The sequence below is a fragment of the Apium graveolens genome, chromosome 6 (genome assembly GCF_009905375.1).
Source record: "Apium graveolens cultivar Ventura chromosome 6, ASM990537v1, whole genome shotgun sequence".
NCBI classification, from domain to species: domain Eukaryota; kingdom Viridiplantae; phylum Streptophyta; class Magnoliopsida; order Apiales; family Apiaceae; genus Apium; species Apium graveolens.
In genome coordinates, this window is record NC_133652.1 from 244,007,960 (window position 1) to 244,026,506 (window position 18,547).

At 31.6% G+C, this 18,547-nt stretch overlaps 1 protein-coding gene and 1 pseudogene across 3 annotated transcripts; both read left to right on the forward strand.

Moving 5' to 3' along the window:
• Positions 1–829: 829 nt before the first annotated feature.
• Positions 830–2,136, forward strand: LOC141667338 (ubiquitin-conjugating enzyme E2 8-like; annotated as a pseudogene).
• A 2,623-nt stretch (positions 2,137–4,759) lies between these two features.
• On the forward strand, positions 4,760–8,112 carry LOC141667397 (protein kinase STUNTED-like). Of its 3 annotated transcripts, none has more exons than XM_074473880.1 (9): positions 4,760–4,778; positions 5,141–5,327; positions 5,421–5,488; positions 5,583–5,701; positions 5,823–6,466; positions 6,550–6,962; positions 7,041–7,268; positions 7,345–7,494; positions 7,671–8,112. In XM_074473880.1, the coding sequence occupies exons 2-9, from the start codon at positions 5,183–5,185 to the stop codon at positions 7,902–7,904; spliced, it is 2,001 nt and encodes a 666-aa protein (XP_074329981.1). In that variant the 5' UTR covers positions 4,760–4,778; positions 5,141–5,182; the 3' UTR covers positions 7,905–8,112. The 3 variants fall into 3 exon arrangements, with proteins under 3 accessions (XP_074329981.1, XP_074329980.1, XP_074329982.1); XM_074473879.1 differs by lacking the exon at positions 4,760–4,778 and adding an exon at positions 4,866–4,883; XM_074473881.1 differs by lacking the exon at positions 4,760–4,778 and having other exon boundaries at positions 5,211–5,327; positions 5,407–5,488.
• Positions 8,113–18,547: the final 10,435 nt, after the last annotated feature.

Below are 18,547 nucleotides of genomic sequence, written 5' to 3' on the forward strand. Positions count from 1 at the left end.
AAACAAATATATCTTGAGACACAATTCATATCCATAAAATCACTTCTTGATATTACTAACAGCAACATCTCGAATCTGGCCGGCATAAGCTGCGGTAACGAGGAGCGGAGAGAAGTGGCCGGGGAATGATCGGAAAACTGGATCGGAGAAGGCAGAGATGTTGAGAATCAAAGAAGATAGCTCGTGGAAATCTTAGATTGTTGATCTGGTCTTGCCATCATAATTATTATTTATAAAATTGAAGGAAATAAGAGATTAGGAAGGAGGTGTGTATGAATTAATTTATATAAAAAAAAGGGAAAATGGAATGTGGATAAAACTTGAGGCTGATAGACGGTAATGATGTGGATAAATAAGAGAGGGTTTTTCAATTGAATGTATAAATGCAAATTGTAAGTTGCGTGACAGTGAGGATAAGTGGGTTGGGCTTTTGTTGTGGGCTGGGTTTGATTAGTTGATTTGGGCCAATGGAATTGTATTTTTGCTTATTTTTTAACTAGCAGCTCGATTACAACTCGAACTCGGCTTGTTTCAGTTCGGCTCGTATTTGTTCGCGAACAAACTCGTGTTCGGCTCGTTACATAACAAGCTCGAACAAGATTTTTTGTCCGATAGAAAAGCTCGGCTCGGCTCGGTTCGTCAGAAAAAAATAAAAGCTCGGCTCGTTTACATCAAAACTCGGCTCGTTTACATCAAAACTCGGCGCGACTCGGTTCGTGAACAGCCCTATTGGTAATGGTGATAAACTAGATATTTCCTCTTACCATATATACTAGCACATTCGTGATCGATATCGGTAGATAACATTTAACAGCATTTCCTCGTGGGGTTTTAGCTGTTAGTTCCCTGATCTTTATTCCAACTTCACTAACACATACATTCTCTACATTCTACTTTTACAGAAGAATTTTCCAACTTTTTTCACTTCTATAAAGTCCAATGAGTCTATCCTCTTTCTTTCTCACATGTAATATCTCAGATAATCGCCTTTCCTTCTGGTTTCTTGCCGATTATCTCCCTTCATTTAAATTTTGCAAATATATTGAATAATATCGTAAATGGCTTCAAGAAGAATTGTGAAGGAGCTCAAGGACGTGCAAGAAGACCCACCAACCTCGTGCAGTGCAGGTGCGACCCTACAAAATATTAGGATTGATCACCAATTATTTCCACTTCAAAACAATAATTTCAAAAGATTAATATTTATTTTTAAATTTCTGTGTTATATATCTAGGTCCTGTAGCAGAGGACATGTTCCATTGGCAATGGCAAGGCAACAATGATAGGTCCAAATAATAGGCCTCTTGTTACCATGCATTTCCCTGCTGATTATCCTTTCAAGCCACCAAAAGTATGTACATTTTTTGCTTTACCAATATTTATAGGTGTTAAAACGCACTGTTATCGATTAGGTATCAGTGGGAATATAAACATACTTTTATGGTTAACAAATTTGTCAGTGAGAGTAATATAGACGGTATACTTCTAACAGGTCACGTTCAGAACCAAAGTATTTCACCCCAACATAAACAACAATGGAAATATATGCTTGGACATACTTAAAGAACAATGGAGTCCAGCTCTTACCATTTCCAAGGTAACTGTCCCGCCACTTTATTGTTATGCACATAATGTTTCTTATCAGCTTGTTGTATTATCGACATTTCGTCTTTGATAATACAAAAAATTCAAATGATGATGATGCCTGATTTATGTAGGTTTTGCTTTCCGTGTGCTCACTCCTGACAGATCCAAATCCGGATGATCCCCTTGTTCCAGAAACCTCTCATATCTGCAAAACTGATAAGCTCGAGTATGAATTAACTGCCCGTAATTGGACACAGAAATATGCCATGGGATGACCTGGTCTTGCTTCTCTTTGAAGGCAGTCATTCAACAAAAACCTGACCTCAAGTAAAATTTAGTAATTTTGTAGTTGCTGCCGTATAACTTTGCTAAATGATCGAATTCATTTTTTTAAGTGTTATTAATGCTATTTGGATGATCTTATGTTGAAAGATTGTAACAAATTTTGTAGGCTTTTAATGTAAATACATATTAACTTATTTTGTAAATTGTACACTTGTGTAAATTTGCACTTTCATTATTTTTTGACAGAAAATCACTATTTTTAGTGTGGTGAACGGGTGATTATCTAATCTATAACGCAGGTTTCAATTTGAAAATAATTTTAGAAGAATTTTTTTAAATATTTTTTTATGTTAAAATTCAATTGGTGGATTGCACTTACCTTTCATTCAAGTAACTGATCTATGTGAAAGCAAATTTTAACTAATCTTGATTATCTTTGCACTTGTTTATAGTTTAGCATCCATCTCACTTGATGTACAATATAACGTTACATTACAATAATAAATAGTATGTGATAAGATGAACCCATTTGTAATTAATGCAATGACGTGGAAGACTTTAAATTTTAATTTTTTTTCTTTACTTGAAAGTAAAAGCTTAAAGAGGGATAACAATTACAAAAATTTAAATTAACTACAAATAAGTTTTACAAATCAAAATTTCTCCAGTCCAAATGAATGCCAAAATATATAATACATTGCACTACATTTCATGTGGTTCCAAGTTGCAAGTCAATGAGGGAGTCGTTGATATTATTTTTGTAGTGTAATGGCCTGGGAATGGAATGAACCATGGCCTGTGCTTTTTGAAAATTATTGTGATATCAACTAGGAAGCCTAATATTTCAAATTTATATGTAGGGGGAATAAAACTCTCTTTAGTTAAAAAAAAGTTGCTTCATGGGTCTACTTTGGCTGCCTGTGCTATGCATATTAATCTTAAAATATAATACTACTGGTTCCGTAAAACACTCAAATGAAAATGAGTTCAATATATTTGTATTAATTGATTTGTTATGATTATATCTAATCAGTTTTTAAAAACTAAATATATAACATATTTGAAAAATAATAATATTGTATCATTATAAAAATATATATATATAAACACAGCTTATATATATATCATTATTTTAAAGTATATTTTTTAAATTTGAAAATTATAAAATTTTAATTTTAATTAATTTGACAGATTTAATTTTATTTAGTTATTATTATTTTTTTCCAATTTCAATTAGGCTTCATTTTTAATTCACATTTTTACTCGGTCCTATATGTTAGTTTGTTGGATAAGTTTGCAAGGTTATTTGATTCATGACTAATGAACATGACATTATAATCTAAATATTATTTTAATTGATTATTAGAGCATATGTAATAAGAGACATTTCTTGTTTGGATTAAAACATATCATTTACTATATCATTTTCATTTTCATTAACCTCCATGCTTTGTTTAGCCTCCATTTATATTTGGGATTATCATTCTGGACTTGAACTAAACATTCCTGTATTTGTGTAAAAATGTAAATTAATTAGTGGCATATTTATAGTAGGAAGCTATAAATAAAGTGAAGATAAGACGTTGTTTGGGGTCCGTCCTTGTGTGACTGTAGTTTGGTTCAACTTTAGAGAGTGGCGAAAGGAAACATGTTTGTTTTTGCAACCCAAGTGGGTGACGATGTTTGACCCGAAAAGTCTTACCATTTACTACGGTTCAAGTCATCCTTGTCTTTTTATTTTCCTTGGCTACATTTCAAAAAACATCACGTCACTGAAGTTGAGATGAAAGACACACTTGGCCAACTCAATGACTAATGCTTTACTTATCTTTTAAGCTCAAACCCATCAGTCAGTTTTCAGTTTTTTAACCTCTTGTCAAGTTCTTACAAAGACAGCATGTGCATCTCATTTGAGTCGAGAAAACAGAGCTGGTTGTAATCATAATTTATACGTATTCTTATTCTTCTTTTGCAACTGCCTTAAAGGTTATAACTGTTCGGTTATATTAATACTAGTTTTTCATATATTGTTACCTCTTCTGCATGCAATGAGCCAATTATAATGATATGAAATAGCGAAACTGTAGTGTTTAAATCGTTAACCATGAGCTTAAATCTTCAAGGAAAGGGCGCTTTAGTACACAAAATGAGTAGTATTAATTAATTAGTTATCCAATTAAGATGTGTTTTACACGTTAATCGTAAGATTTTCAACCGCTTACAAATCCACTTATTGACCAAACTGGTAATAAGTCCATTCCCACATTTCTCTCTCGTACAAGGCGGCTCTGAACCTTTGATGCCAAAATATTATTTTTACATAATTTGATTATTTAGACTAATATACACTGCATGATAATTTATTTAAGAAATAATTTATTAAGAAACGGTTTATCTACTGTGTGTTCATTTGCATATGCTAAGAATGTGTGATTGGTCAGTGTAAAAATTTTATTGGTGAAAATTAATGTGCATGTAGGAATGTCAATCATTATTAACGAGTTTTTCACTAATATTTTGAGGACACCTCGTCAAGAAGTGACTCTTAGCATGTGGTCATGTACACCCGTTAGAAAAATTCATTAAGCAAAATTTATTAAGCAATTGATGCCATAGGGTCTTTTTTTGTCCAATAGTATAAGTTTCGGTAGTAAATGTGATATAATGATTTTTTAGGATGATATGAGTTTGACAAAAATTCAAGTATTCTGTCCATAATTAAATTTCAGATGTTAAAATCTGATTCTTGAATAGCAATAAATATATTCGCGTATACATTCCTGCGTACATAATGGAGGGAGTATTAAAAAATGAAGATTATCTTAACCGCTAACTAATCAAGATTATAAGATCACCCACCATATACTATTCAACTATTTGTGACGGTACATGTTAGTTGAGAGCAGGTTTTTATCTAGAGCTGCGACTTCTCTTTATTATTTAATTATTTAGTATTTATATTATAATATCTAAAGGTGATGGCTTTGAATGCCAATCTATTTAAATTTTAGGTGGGTTCTGTTGTCTGTTACTGATCATTCTTTTCCCCCACTTCACATATTCAATTTTGTGTACAGCATCCTTATAACGTGTGCTGCTTTATAGCACTTTCTGGGATATGCGAATTTCAGTAGAAATTTCAAATTTGTGTTTGTTAGTTTCTTGTTTTTGTAGGCTATATTTATGTGCACATGTTTTTAGTCTTGCAAGTGGTCTCAGCAAATAGTGACAGTGATCATTCTGTAATAATTGGATTGTATTTGTGAAGATTTGAAAATTTGGAACACTTCTGATCAAGAAAGCTAAGGGTATGACAGTTGAAGATTTTAGCAGGAGGAATGTTTTGGTGGGAATTCGATTCGATGAACACGCAAGAGAGTTGCTTGACTGGGCTATTTTGAAAGTTGCGGATGAAGGGGATTGTGTTACTGCACTTCATGTTTGTCAAGATTCCGGTACCAACACTGTTTCTCAGCTATCGATTTTCTTACTACGTTATTGTTATTATAAGCTGGATTTTAGCTTCTTATTAAGGATTATAATTTCAGATACAGAGAAGAAGAACTCTTTGAATGATTATCTAAATGATTATGAAGGACTGTGTAATGAAAAGAAGGTTGGTTTTTAGATGATAAAGCAATTTGTATATGTATATTTTGTTGAAAGGTTCGTATAATTTTTTTTATCCTATTTTGTGTGTGTTTTATTAGATTAATCTTACCGGAGTGGTCTTAAAAGGAAGTTCAATCAGAAAAGTTCTGGTCAGGGAAGCTAAAAACCGAGCTGCCATGACTTTAATTGTGGGAATCACTAAGCCTCACACTATAGGGTAAGAAGATCTCGAAGGGTGTTTGGCCTGCGAGTTGTTTATTTATTTAATTTCGCTAAATGGCCTTATAATTTTGGTCATGGCTGACATCCATACTTTGTCTTGCAATGAAAATTTGCAGGAGAAGGACTTCTCTTGCTAAGTTCTGCGCGGGGAAACTACCTCTAACTACTGGAGTGGTGGCAGTCCACAATGGGAAAGTTATGTTTAGAAGGTTCTCAACTAGCAAATTACCTAGGTTTGGTGATCCTAGGCCGAGTTTCAATTTCAGTATAACCCCGTCTTGTAAAGATGCTGAGTCTGAATTCGATGAATCTGAGGCACCTAGTACATTGACAGAAAGTGATTGGACAAAAGATGAACAAGTGTGCTCTTGTGACATGCACAGGAAATCATTGAGTTCACTTTCTATTTCTTCAGACTTCCCTCAGCAGATTGCTGGCTGGCCTCTACTTCGAGCAGTAAGTAAAATAAGGCCACCAGTCCATGAAACAAGAGAAATGTCAGTGGTGCAATGGGTCATGAACTTACCAAGCAGGTCCTCACCAGGAACTCCAGGATCAAACTCGAGTTTAGATTCAACAAGTTCAGAAATTTTTCTTGGAAGGGGGAGCAGTAACTTAGCAAATAAAAGTGAAAGTAATGGTAGTTTGAAGGAGATTTATGAACTACCAGAAGCTATAGAGATTCTTAAAACAAATTCATGTGGTTGTAGATGGTTCAGTTATGAAGTTCTAAAAACCTCAACTTCTCAATATTCCTCAGGTCATCTTCGTAATAAAGTTTAGATTTCTGTGTACACCCTCGTATATTTATGATATTGTTTCCTAATGTGTGTCTTGTTGCAGATTGTATAATAGGTAAAGGTGGTTGTAATTCTGTATACAAGGGGACTCTACCAGAAGGCAAAACAGTGGCAGTAAAACTTTTAAAATCATCCAAAGAAGCATGGAAGGATTTTTCTCAAGAAGTGGACATTATGACCTTCTTGGACCACAAAAACATCACACCTCTGCTTGGAGTCTGCGTTGAAGAAAATAATCTGATCTCTGTTTATGACTACATGGCTCGAGGAAATTTGGAGGACAATCTTCACAGTACTAACACTAATGAGTCGGTATTATCATGGGAAGTAAGGTATGATGTAGCTCTTGGGATTGCGGAAGCTCTAAACCACATACACAACGAATGTCCTCAACCTGTAATTCATAGAGATGTCAAGTCATCCAACATTCTCCTAACTGAAGACTACAAACCAATGGTATTCAATACACTCATGTCAAAACCGTATAAAAACACTTACCATAATTGTTAAATGACACTTGTTTATTTGATGCAGTTATCTGACTTTGGGCTTGCGATATGGGGACCAACAAACTCATCTTTCCAAACGCACACTGATGTTTTAGGAACTTTTGGTTATCTTGCTCCAGAATATTTTATGTATGGAAAAGTCAGTGATAAAATTGATGTCTACTCTTTCGGTGTGGTTCTCCTTGAACTCTTATCGGGTAAAAGAGCAATTGCTTTCGAATCACTAAAGAGTCCAGAAAGCTTGGTAAAGTGGGTAAGTATTTTCTTGCATTATTCTGAAACTCATTCAGTAAGACGTAATATTTATACAATTTGTTCCTCATATTCAGGCAAAACCAATATTAGAGAGTGGAGATGTTTTTAGTATTCTGGATTCGAATTTGGGTAACAACTTCGACAAAGATCAAGTAGAGTTAATGGCATTTGCTGCAGTTCTTTGTCTGACAAGAGCAGCTCGGCTTAGGCCCAACATGAGTCAGGTAAAACGGGTTTTAAGTTGATCTGTATATTCCTTTTGCATCCACTCTTTTTTTCTCAAGGTTGGCAGAGCTCACACACAAGCACACGTCTCGGTTGAGGCTTAAACTCTCAGTCTCTGTGATGCACACATCTACTTTCTTAAGCATACTGAAATTAGAATGTACTCAACTTGCAGGTACTAAGGATATTAAGAGGGGAGAAAGATGTGGAGACTCAAAGTGAAAATCAGAATGATTATGACAATCAATCGAGTAACGATGATGAAGTTTATCAAGAATCAATTGCAGAGTCTCATTTAAGTCTTGTGATTCTTGATCTCGATAAAGATGCGACATCACTGTGCAGTAATCCAGAAGAGAGTACTATGCATTCCTTGAATGATTACTTAAAAGGAACATGCAACAACTAGTGATTAAGCTACCTAAACTTTGAGCTTGTGTACAGCTGAGGGATATAGCATTGCATTTGCACCCAATAACACTGAGGTGGTTTGGAGAAGTAGATAATTGTCAATTATTAATTGACAGAGAAAGATGGATGTTATCTTTTTGCCTCCATACAAATTGTAATTTTAAAACAGCATAAATAGTGAATATGAGTACATGTTTTTGAAGGAAGATTGATGAAGCATCTTAGTTGTGGAATGAGGATAATGTTTTTGCTTGCAATTCAACTTGGCCGAAAAATTTTAAGAACTACTTTATTAAAACCTGCTCTTTCGAGCTTAAAAGCCTGTGACAAGTGTCTCTTCTGGTCCAGGTTCATCCCTCAATGGTCTAATGTTTATCTATTCGATGGGTTTATCTTAGAACAAACAATTTGGTACACGACCAGAAACATACGGATATGGATTTCAATTTTTGGTACACGAAACACGAATGTATACGAATGCGAAATTAAACGATAGATTTATTGTCAGATATGGGTTTCAATTTAGGTACATAAAAGTACACGAAATTACACGAGATAAATATATTTATAAATTAATATATATAACACATGCATATATTTATGTATATAATATAAATATAATATAAATATTTACAAGTTTTTATATAATACTATGTAAAATATATATATATATATATACACTCTCCATATTTCATTAAATTATACATTAAAATAGATTTTTTCTTTATATTACATGTATATATATTACATTAATTTTTTATTTAATATACATGAAAAGTACAAGGAAAGTACACGAAATCATTTCGGGTCGGATATGGATTTCATATTTACATACACGAAATTACACGACACGACTCGATTGCCCGCTCTAGTTTATCTATGCTAGCTCCAAGATTTTTAGAGCAGTAAATGATCAAAGCTGAATCGAGTTAAATTTAAGTTTTTTTATACAAGTTGGGCCGATTTTAAGTGCGGAGAGCGATGTTAAAGGTCGGCTTGTTAATGAATAAGTTGAACTCGAGCCGAACACGAGTATGCTCACGAACATTCGAGCTAAGTTGGTCGAGTTTTTCACTAATAGTTTGACTTCTTTTTTATTACGCGACCAAACTTAAAATATAATTTATAGTTTAACAAGTTACATCGACATGAAATACTCATCTTTATCTTGTAATAATTTACACACTCACAATCTACACTTATTTCTTAACTAGCATGATAATCGATGCGATACACGGGTCAGTTTTTAGATTTTTTTTGGTACCACACAATTAATATTTTCTTATTGGTGAATATTGTGTAACGTCTTATATATAACAAATATAAGTTGATTATTTATTAATGTGTATGATTTCATATAAGACAATACCGACGACACAACATTTCTAATATGACTCATTAAGCAAATTAATATTTTCTTGTTTGTGTCTAGTAATCTATATTTGCTGAATGAATATAAACAAGATAGTCGATGTACGTTTAAAGTGAAAATGTTAAAACTTAATTCATAGAGTGTCATGTTATGTTCACAAAGAGTAAACAAATCATTAACACACAGACCGGCCCTAAAATATATAAAGCTCCGAGCGAAGAAAATTGTGTTCAGTGGTAATAAATCGAAAGAATGATAAGAAATATGATATTGATAGTGTTTATGTCGGTCCAACTAAGTGCGAAGATATCTTATTTCTTAAGTGATCATTTACAATAAAAATTAAAAATATGCCCCTAAAATTTATATTATGCCTGTATTTTTTAATTTTTTTTATTTTCTTCCTTCATGTATATAATAAAAATGTGCCCATGAAAATTCAATTTTTTCGGTACCCCCATTCGTTAACATAAAGAGTTTGGTTTTATAGCCGCCTCTAAATAACATATATGTTGAATAGAGAGAGCAAAATTTATGAGTTTTTGTCAAATAAACTATGAGTAATAAGATTTTTTTTGTTAGATAAGTAATGAGATATTTTATTACTGAAATCACTACTAACTTATAATTAAGTTGCTCAATAAAAAAAAAGATTAAAAATGCATAACTAAAGTTGTGAAGACTTGTAATCACAATATTCAACAAAATAAAATCTACATTATTGTTAATATAAGTTAATTTTAATAAAAAAATGTTGGTTTTTAAAATTAAACATCTATATTGATGTTATATAATTGCTAATGTCATAATTTGTCAACTAAAGTTAGGTTGACCTGGGTGTCCCTATTTTTTAGTCTATTGAATAAAATCCTAATTTAATAAAACATCGAATTAATATCAATGTCATAATTTATCAATTAAAATTGGTATAATTCACCTAATTTTTAACAAATTGAATATGAAAATTGTTATAATCCACCTAGGTTTTAACATTTAGAATCTCACATACAATTATTACTTTCAGAACATAAAAGATTTATATCATTCTCATCTAATGTATCATAGAATCTGAATACTATATTAACATTTATTTTTTTATAGTAAGTAAAGATAAAGTAATATGTGCGGATATATGTATGTAAATTATTGTTTGTTTTATTTATTTCTTAAAAAATCTTAATAGTATATATGTTTAATCATTATTTACATTTACTAAGTCAATTGATTATTCAAATAACATGCATGTGTAATTATTCAAAAATTACAAGTATTTAATAAATTAATTATAATTATTTATATTTTTTAATCGCAATAGCACTAACAAAAATCTATATCTAATTTTAATCAACCAACCATCAATCATAGCTATGACAAAAAAAATAATTTATATATTGCACAAACTAACTACTAATATTCACAGTTTTTTTAAAGAATTTCGAAGGAAAATTTGTACTAAATCGTCATTCAAATTGTTTTCAAATTTATCCAGCTTATGATTCTAATCATTCTTTTAATAATAATATGAAAATATTGTATATTACATTTTTAAAATTATTTTTTTTCAATTCGATAGAATTTTATAACTATCAATTAAATTTGTTATAAAATATATCAAATCAAATGACACAATATAGTATAGTTTTAAATTTTATTCAAACAATTCTAAATATTTACAGAACTCAAAGTATATGTACGGTAATTTCCAGAATTAAAAATTAGCTTTCTCAATTAATATTACTCATCTATATTTTTAAAAAAGATTTAATACTATAATCTTTTTGATGATTATTTTTAATAACCATATACCAGAAATCATTTATATTTTTTTCATGAATCATCAACTTCCTTAACATTTTCCTAGTAACATAAATTAATGAAAAAATTAAATTTTATTTTTATAGTTGTAGTTTTTTTTTAAAATGAAATAAAGCAGTACTTTGGAATTAACAATTTACAAATTCACCATCATCAAATATTATTATTAATGTCGTTCTTTTTTTTAAAAGTGAAATGTGAAAAATTAAACAATTTTGCATATTTTCGTAGTTTTAGCAAATCTTGTGAAAACTCGTGTAAAATTTTGAATACTTTTAAAAATTGGGTCAAGTCCTAAAAATAATAATATATTACGTTTGATATATTTTATCAATTGGCTTAATTTTCTATAAAGACCACAAATATTTTTTTTTATCAATATAAGATATTACAAATATTTGGCCTTATTAATAAGATATTATCATCGAGATTGTAATTTTAATTTAGTAAACCTAGACGATAACGACGTATTTTCGGCTGGATCGTATAGTTATATTTCGATTATTTTTTAAAAATGGGTCAAGTTCTGATCTTGAATTCAAAATAAATCGAAATGCGTTGACACTTTATAATTCTAATCGGTCTAAATATGTAGTACACATGTAGATAATTTGTTTATAAGTGAATCTATATTTAACGTTTTTTAAAATAAATTAATTTTATGTACATTTGAACTTCTTTTTATATTAGAAAAGTACGAACTTTATTTTTTTAACTAAAATTTGATTAATAAATAAGCTAGTGATCTGTTTATATATTATGTTTAACCTTATATTTTAAGTACAATTATTTAAAATTAACTCTACAAATATGACCATTAACTTTGTTTGAAGTTAAATAAAATGTTCAATATTTACGACAGTCACATATTATTTGTATCATTAAAAATACATGTGACGGTATGGTTTAGTGGTATCAAAATGTACGGGTGTATGAATCGAACTTAAGTTCGATTTCCACAAACCACATTTTCTATTATAAATATTAAAATAAGGGGTAAGTCATTTAAATAAATGAATAAAATGTCTTATAAATTTTATCAATTTGTTGGCCTATTATGTATACTAGCTTAAATCATGTGTGATGCACGGGTTCTCATTAATATTTAAAAATTTTATTTATCTCGTCATATTATAATTTTAAAATATTTATATATTTTTTTTGATAATTATAAACTCATAATATAAATAAAAGGATAAGTAGACTATGTCCGGTAGTTTAACGCTTTAGTAGTTTAGCGGATATATAACATAATTTATGTATTTTTTAATAATATGATAAGTTATGATTTAGTAGTATAAGTAATCTATGTCTAGTAGTTTAACAATTTAATAGTTTAGCGGATATATAACATTATTTGTTTATTTTTTTAATAACTAAAATTTATTTTTAATTATCTAGACATTTATAAATTTAAAGATCGTAAATTATTTTTTGAATAGTCGATATCAAAATTTTATTATATATTAATATTTTAATTAATTTATGTTTGTATAAATTACAAGTTTTTTAACAGTATTTATAAAAATTTGAGAAGTAGGAGACGCACTCTTAACAAAAAAATCAAAGAGACACAGATAACAAACTCGATTTTTTATAATATGATTGTCACATATGGTTAATATTGCGAGCTTGTAATAGTAGAGCTATGAACTAGCATTTGAAATTGTATACATGCAATTAATATCTTGTTCCTTGCATTGCCTATAAAAGCCATGCACTTGTGAATGAAAAACACAGAGCAAGCAATAATCTCTACTTTGCTTATTCTTCTTTATTATCTCTCCACCCCTTTTATTTAATACATCTATTGTTATAATATAATTAGTATTTTACAACACGTTATCAGCACGAAACTCTGCCGAAACTAAGAAGATATAATTTTAATTTTAATTTACATATATATGAGTAGACGTGGTTACACCCTCTACATATAATTTAAATATATATGTATGACCGGAGTAGACGTGGTTAAACCCTCTACTATTACTTTAAATATATGTATGGCTGGAGCACCGCCTATTAAATTATTTATGGTATTATTTATTAAATTATTTATCGAATAATAACTTTTTGCCCCTAACTAACTTATGCAGTATTTTCCACTTTAATTTATTATTGGTCGAAGATAAACTGCATAGGCAGACGTCCGTATGACGGGTGAAAATCCATTTTTTATTTTATATATAGATTTGTTTATAATATCAATGATAATAATTATATATACATTGATTATTGCGTACTTGTTAACGCACCCGATTAACTAGGATTTTATGTAATATTTACATTAATGAATTAATATTTAATAATTAATAATTTTTGTGTTAATTCAGATTTAGTATGACAAATATTATAAACTTGTCGTTCGTTGCCCTGGACATTTCTGGAGATAATTATTTATCATGGGTACAAGATGTAAAATTGCACTGGGGTTCAAAGAAATTAAGCGGTACTATAAAAACAGAAAATAAATCCACGGTTGAAGAAAACTTTACCACTATAATTTTTCTCCGATAACACATGCATGTAGATTTAAAATCTGAGTACGTAGAAGTCGAGGATCCCTTTATTTTATGGGAAAATCTAAAGGATAGGTTCGATCACTAGAAACTAGTTTATCTACCTGCAACTGAAAATGATTGGGCTAATTTAAGACTTCAGGATTTTAAGAGTGTCCGAGCATATAGCTCTGCTTTGTTCAAAATAAGTTCTAGGCTTATTATGTGTGGTGCGAAAGTTACGAAAAAAGAAAAATCGATAAAACACTATCAACTTTTCACCCCAACAATATCAACTTAGCAGAGATGTACAGGGAGCGCAAATTTATTAAGTTTGGGGATCTTCTATCAACTCTATTCATTGCTGAACAAAATCATGAATTGGTGATTAAGAATTATCAATCCCGTCCAATAGGATCTTCCCCATTAACTGAAGTAAATAACATGTCATTCCAGCATAATGTACGTGAAAAGGGGTATAGAGGTGGACGGGGCCAAGGTCGGTACCGTGGACGAGGTCGGAGCCACGGGCATTTTTGTCCATATAACAACTTTGGTCACCAGAAGTGGCAATCTGAATCACAGAGTAAAAGAAAGGCACCATGAGAAGGAAAAACTGATAATATTTGCTATAGGTGCGTCATGGATGGGCACTGGACACGTAATTTTCATGCCCCAAATCATCTTGTTAAGCTATACCGATCTTCTCAAAAATCAAAAGAGAAAATGGTAGAAACAAATTTCGCTAACAATAACATAGATGATTTCCCGAGAATAACAACTGGAGGAATAAACATTATTGGTCTGAATAAACCTAACGAAACTCTCATATGGGAGGCTGAAGATTAGTTTCATATAATTACTATAGTAGTGTGTATTGAGTGATTTATTTTGTTTGAACTATGTAGTGTGTTATGCTCTTATTAAATAAATTATGTTTTTTAATTATATACAGAATGGATTCTGAAGATATATGCATTGCTGATTGTGATACAACTCATACGATTCTACAAAACCAAAAATATTTTACCCAAATAACCAAAACTGAAGCCCAAGTCGGAACGATTTCCGGCGTATCTAATATAATCGAAGGTTTTGGAAAAGCTAGTTTCGTCCTACCTAATGGTACCCACATACACATTCCAAATCCATTATATTCTGGTAAGTCTACTAGAAATCTTCTTAGGTTTAAAGATATCCGACCCAACAATTTTCACATCGAAACTACCTCTGAGACCGATAGAGAGTATCTTCTTATTACTTCCGCTAATCCTAGCAACAAGAAAATCTTAGAAAAGTTTCACTCATTTTCCTCAGGATTATATAAGATGAAAATTAGAACTATTGAGTCACGTAATGTCATTGCTTCCAAACTCATAGATCCAAAATCTTTTACACTTTGGCATGAAAGATTAGGTCATCATGGCGTCTCTATGATGCGTCGTATTATAGAGAATTCTAATGGTCATCCTCTTAAATATTTTAAAGTTCTTTCCAACAATGACCTTCTTGTTAGGGATTCGGGCATATAAACGCAGCGGAAAATAAAAAAAATTGAATCCCTACCTCAGGATCTATGTATAATGAACGGATGATTATGGAGAATAGGATCATGTACCTTAATAAAGTTTTCCTTCTGAATATGATGAACGTTATGATCTTGGTGAACAAGAGCAGCCCTCCTTGCGAAGATCTGCTCTCCAAAGGTATCCACACGAACGTACGATCATCCAACAATCACCGGAGCCGGTACTAGCCGATTTGGTTGCCTTCGTCTCTCTCTCTCTCTCTCTCTCTCTCTCTCTCTCTAGCATCTCTAAGATGTAGAGATGCTAGGGTTTTCTCCAAAATGTGATGCAACAACCAACCCTAAATTTATACATCTTAATGTATATATAGAGGAGAGAGAGGATTAAGGCCTAACCTTAAACCTAATGGGCTTCTAAAAGACCCATTCTGATTTTGGATTTATATTATTATTAAATTCCAATTCTAATATATATACAATTAATCAAGTCTCGCTTAATTTAATTTAATAATTAAATTCGATTAATAATAAAAAAAAATTAAATTCATAATTTAAATAATACTCCGTTTAAATGTTCTTTATGTGTGACCCTTTAGGTTATTATTATGTTGGAAATAATTTTATTTTTCAATAATAAAAATTATAAACAATGAGTGGCATCTAGTAATACATCATTGCTCCCAAGTAATAATAATAATTGGTGATTCAATTAAACCTTTTGTGATAATGTACAATGTAATATAATCCCTTTAGCCTTATATTATAGATCAAACTCGAGGCTTGCATTGTGTAATCTTCTGCAAACGTTTAATCCTTCTTTCCTTGATCAATGAGTAAACTATTAAACAAATCACTATTTGAGCACGACCATGCATTTTATAGTCTTACTCAATCAAGAGGCCAATAATATCACTCCTTTAAAATAAAGGAGGGCTAAATCCCATCTAGATCATTCATATTTCTCATACGATTCATAATATACCCAATGTCTACTTTTATGATTACCCGGTTAAGGATAACTTTCAATAGTATCAAAGTATATTAATTCTCGTATAGAAATATAATGATTTCAGGTCTAAGGATCAATACATCATTATCACTGTGAGATTAACTTATGACACATTAAACATGTAGTATCTCACAACGGGTCAATCCAGCACCATGTATTTAATACATGTGTCTGTGTTTTGACTTCAATATCACCATACCTATGATCAATGAGATGTGATCATCAGTCAACAAACACACTAGTCTCAAAGTATTTATTATCGTCCCTTAACAATAATACTTGACTATGGACTTTTAGGAATATCAATACTATTATCATAATCTCATTTCTAAGTCACGTACCTAGAGATATAGATTTACATATCATATTCCAAGGACATTTATTAATCTAATATTTTACCACAGAAAATAAAGATATAATAAATTACTAAAGAATAATCCATAGAATCATAATTAATAATCCAAATGTTTCATGATATAAACGTAATAGTGTTGTCTCTAGGGCACAAACACTAACAATCTCCCACTTGCACTAGAGCCAATCAACCATGTATCTAATAACCATAGAACTAGTATGACCTTCGTGCTTTTGCTGCGACAAAGCCTTAGTCAGTAGGTCTCCAACATTATCATCAGTATGCACTTTACATATACGTATATCTCATCTTTCATTAATCTCTCGAAGAAGGTGATATCTCCTAAGTATATGTTTTGCCCGGGAATGGGACCTTGGTTCTTTAGCCTGCGCAATGGCTCCATTATTATCACAGTAAAGATCAACTAGATCTGTGATTGATGGAACCACACCAAGTCCTGTTATGAATTTCCGTATCCAAACAGTCTCCTTGGCTGCTTCACTAGCATCAATATACTCATCTTCTATTGTAGAATCAGCTACTGTCTCTTGCTTTGAACTCTTCCAGCTTACAGCAAACCTAACTAAGATACCGAATCGTCTCTGTCTGTCTGGAAGCTTGCGTCAGTGTAACCCTTTACAACCAGCTTTTCATCTCCTCCATACACCAAGAATGAATCTTTAAACCTCTTCAAGTACTTAAGAATATTCTTGATAGTCGTCCAGTGACCCTCACCAGGATTAGACTAGTATCTGCTCGTCATGCTCAAGGCATACGAAACATCAGGACGAGTACATATCATAGCATACATTATATATCCAATAACCGAAGCATATGGAACTCTGCTCATACGGCCCTTATCATTTAATGATTTAGGGCAGTTGTCTTTTGAGATCAATAACCCATGAGATATTGGGACATATCCTCTTTTTTCCTCTTGCATCCCAAAACGATGAAATACTTTGTCAATGTATGTACTCTAATTTAGGCCGATTAATTTCCTTGATCTATCTCTATAGATCTTGATCCCTAATATATAGGTAGCATCGCCTAAGTCCTTCATGGAGAAACTATTTTCCAACCAAGTCTTAACAGTCTGTAGAGAAGGTATGTCTTTCCCTATTAGTAATATGTCATCTACATATGGTACTAGGAATGCCACATGGCTCCCACTAACTTTCTTGTAAACACATGATTCCTCTTCATTTTGAATAAAGCCAAATTCTTTTACTGTTTCATCAAAACGACGATTCCATCTCCTTGAGGCTTGCTTCAATCCATAAATAGATCGAAGCAACTTACAGACCATCTTAGCAAACTTGGGATCGACAAAACCCTCAGGTTGTATCATGTATACATCCTCTTCAAGGCTCCCATTTAAGAAAGCGGTTTTGACATCCATTTGCAAAATCTCATAGTCGTAGTAAGCAGCTATTGCTAGCAAAATCCTGATGGACTTGACCATATAAACTGGTGAAAAGGTCTCATCATAGTCTATATCATGAACTTGTTTGAAACCTTTTGCCACCAGTCGTACTTTATAGGTCTGTACTTTACCATCCATGTCAGTTTTCTTCTTAAAAACCCACTTGCATCCTATAGGTTTTACCCCTTCTGGTGGATCAACTAAAGTCCATACTTTATTTTGATACATGAATTCCATTTCGGATTTCATGGCCTCTATCCATCTCTCGGAGTCTGGACTGTTCATAGCATCTTGGTAGGTAAGAGGCTCATCATTGTCTATAAGCATCATCATCTTGATTCATGAGAAATCCATAATATCTCTCTGGCTCATGACGAGTCCTACTAGATCTACGAACAACCTGTGTTTCCGGAGCAGGAATATCATGATATTCTTCCTGCCCATTTTCCAACTCTGATTCAATGTTATTTTGTATAACTCGATCTTCATCAAGATCTATATTCATCCCACTAATTTTCTTGGAAAGTAACTTTCTTTCAAGAAATATAGCGGTTCGAGCAACAAACACTTTGTTCTCGGTAGGATTATAGAAATTATACCCTATAGTTTTATCAGGATATCCCACAAAATAACATTTA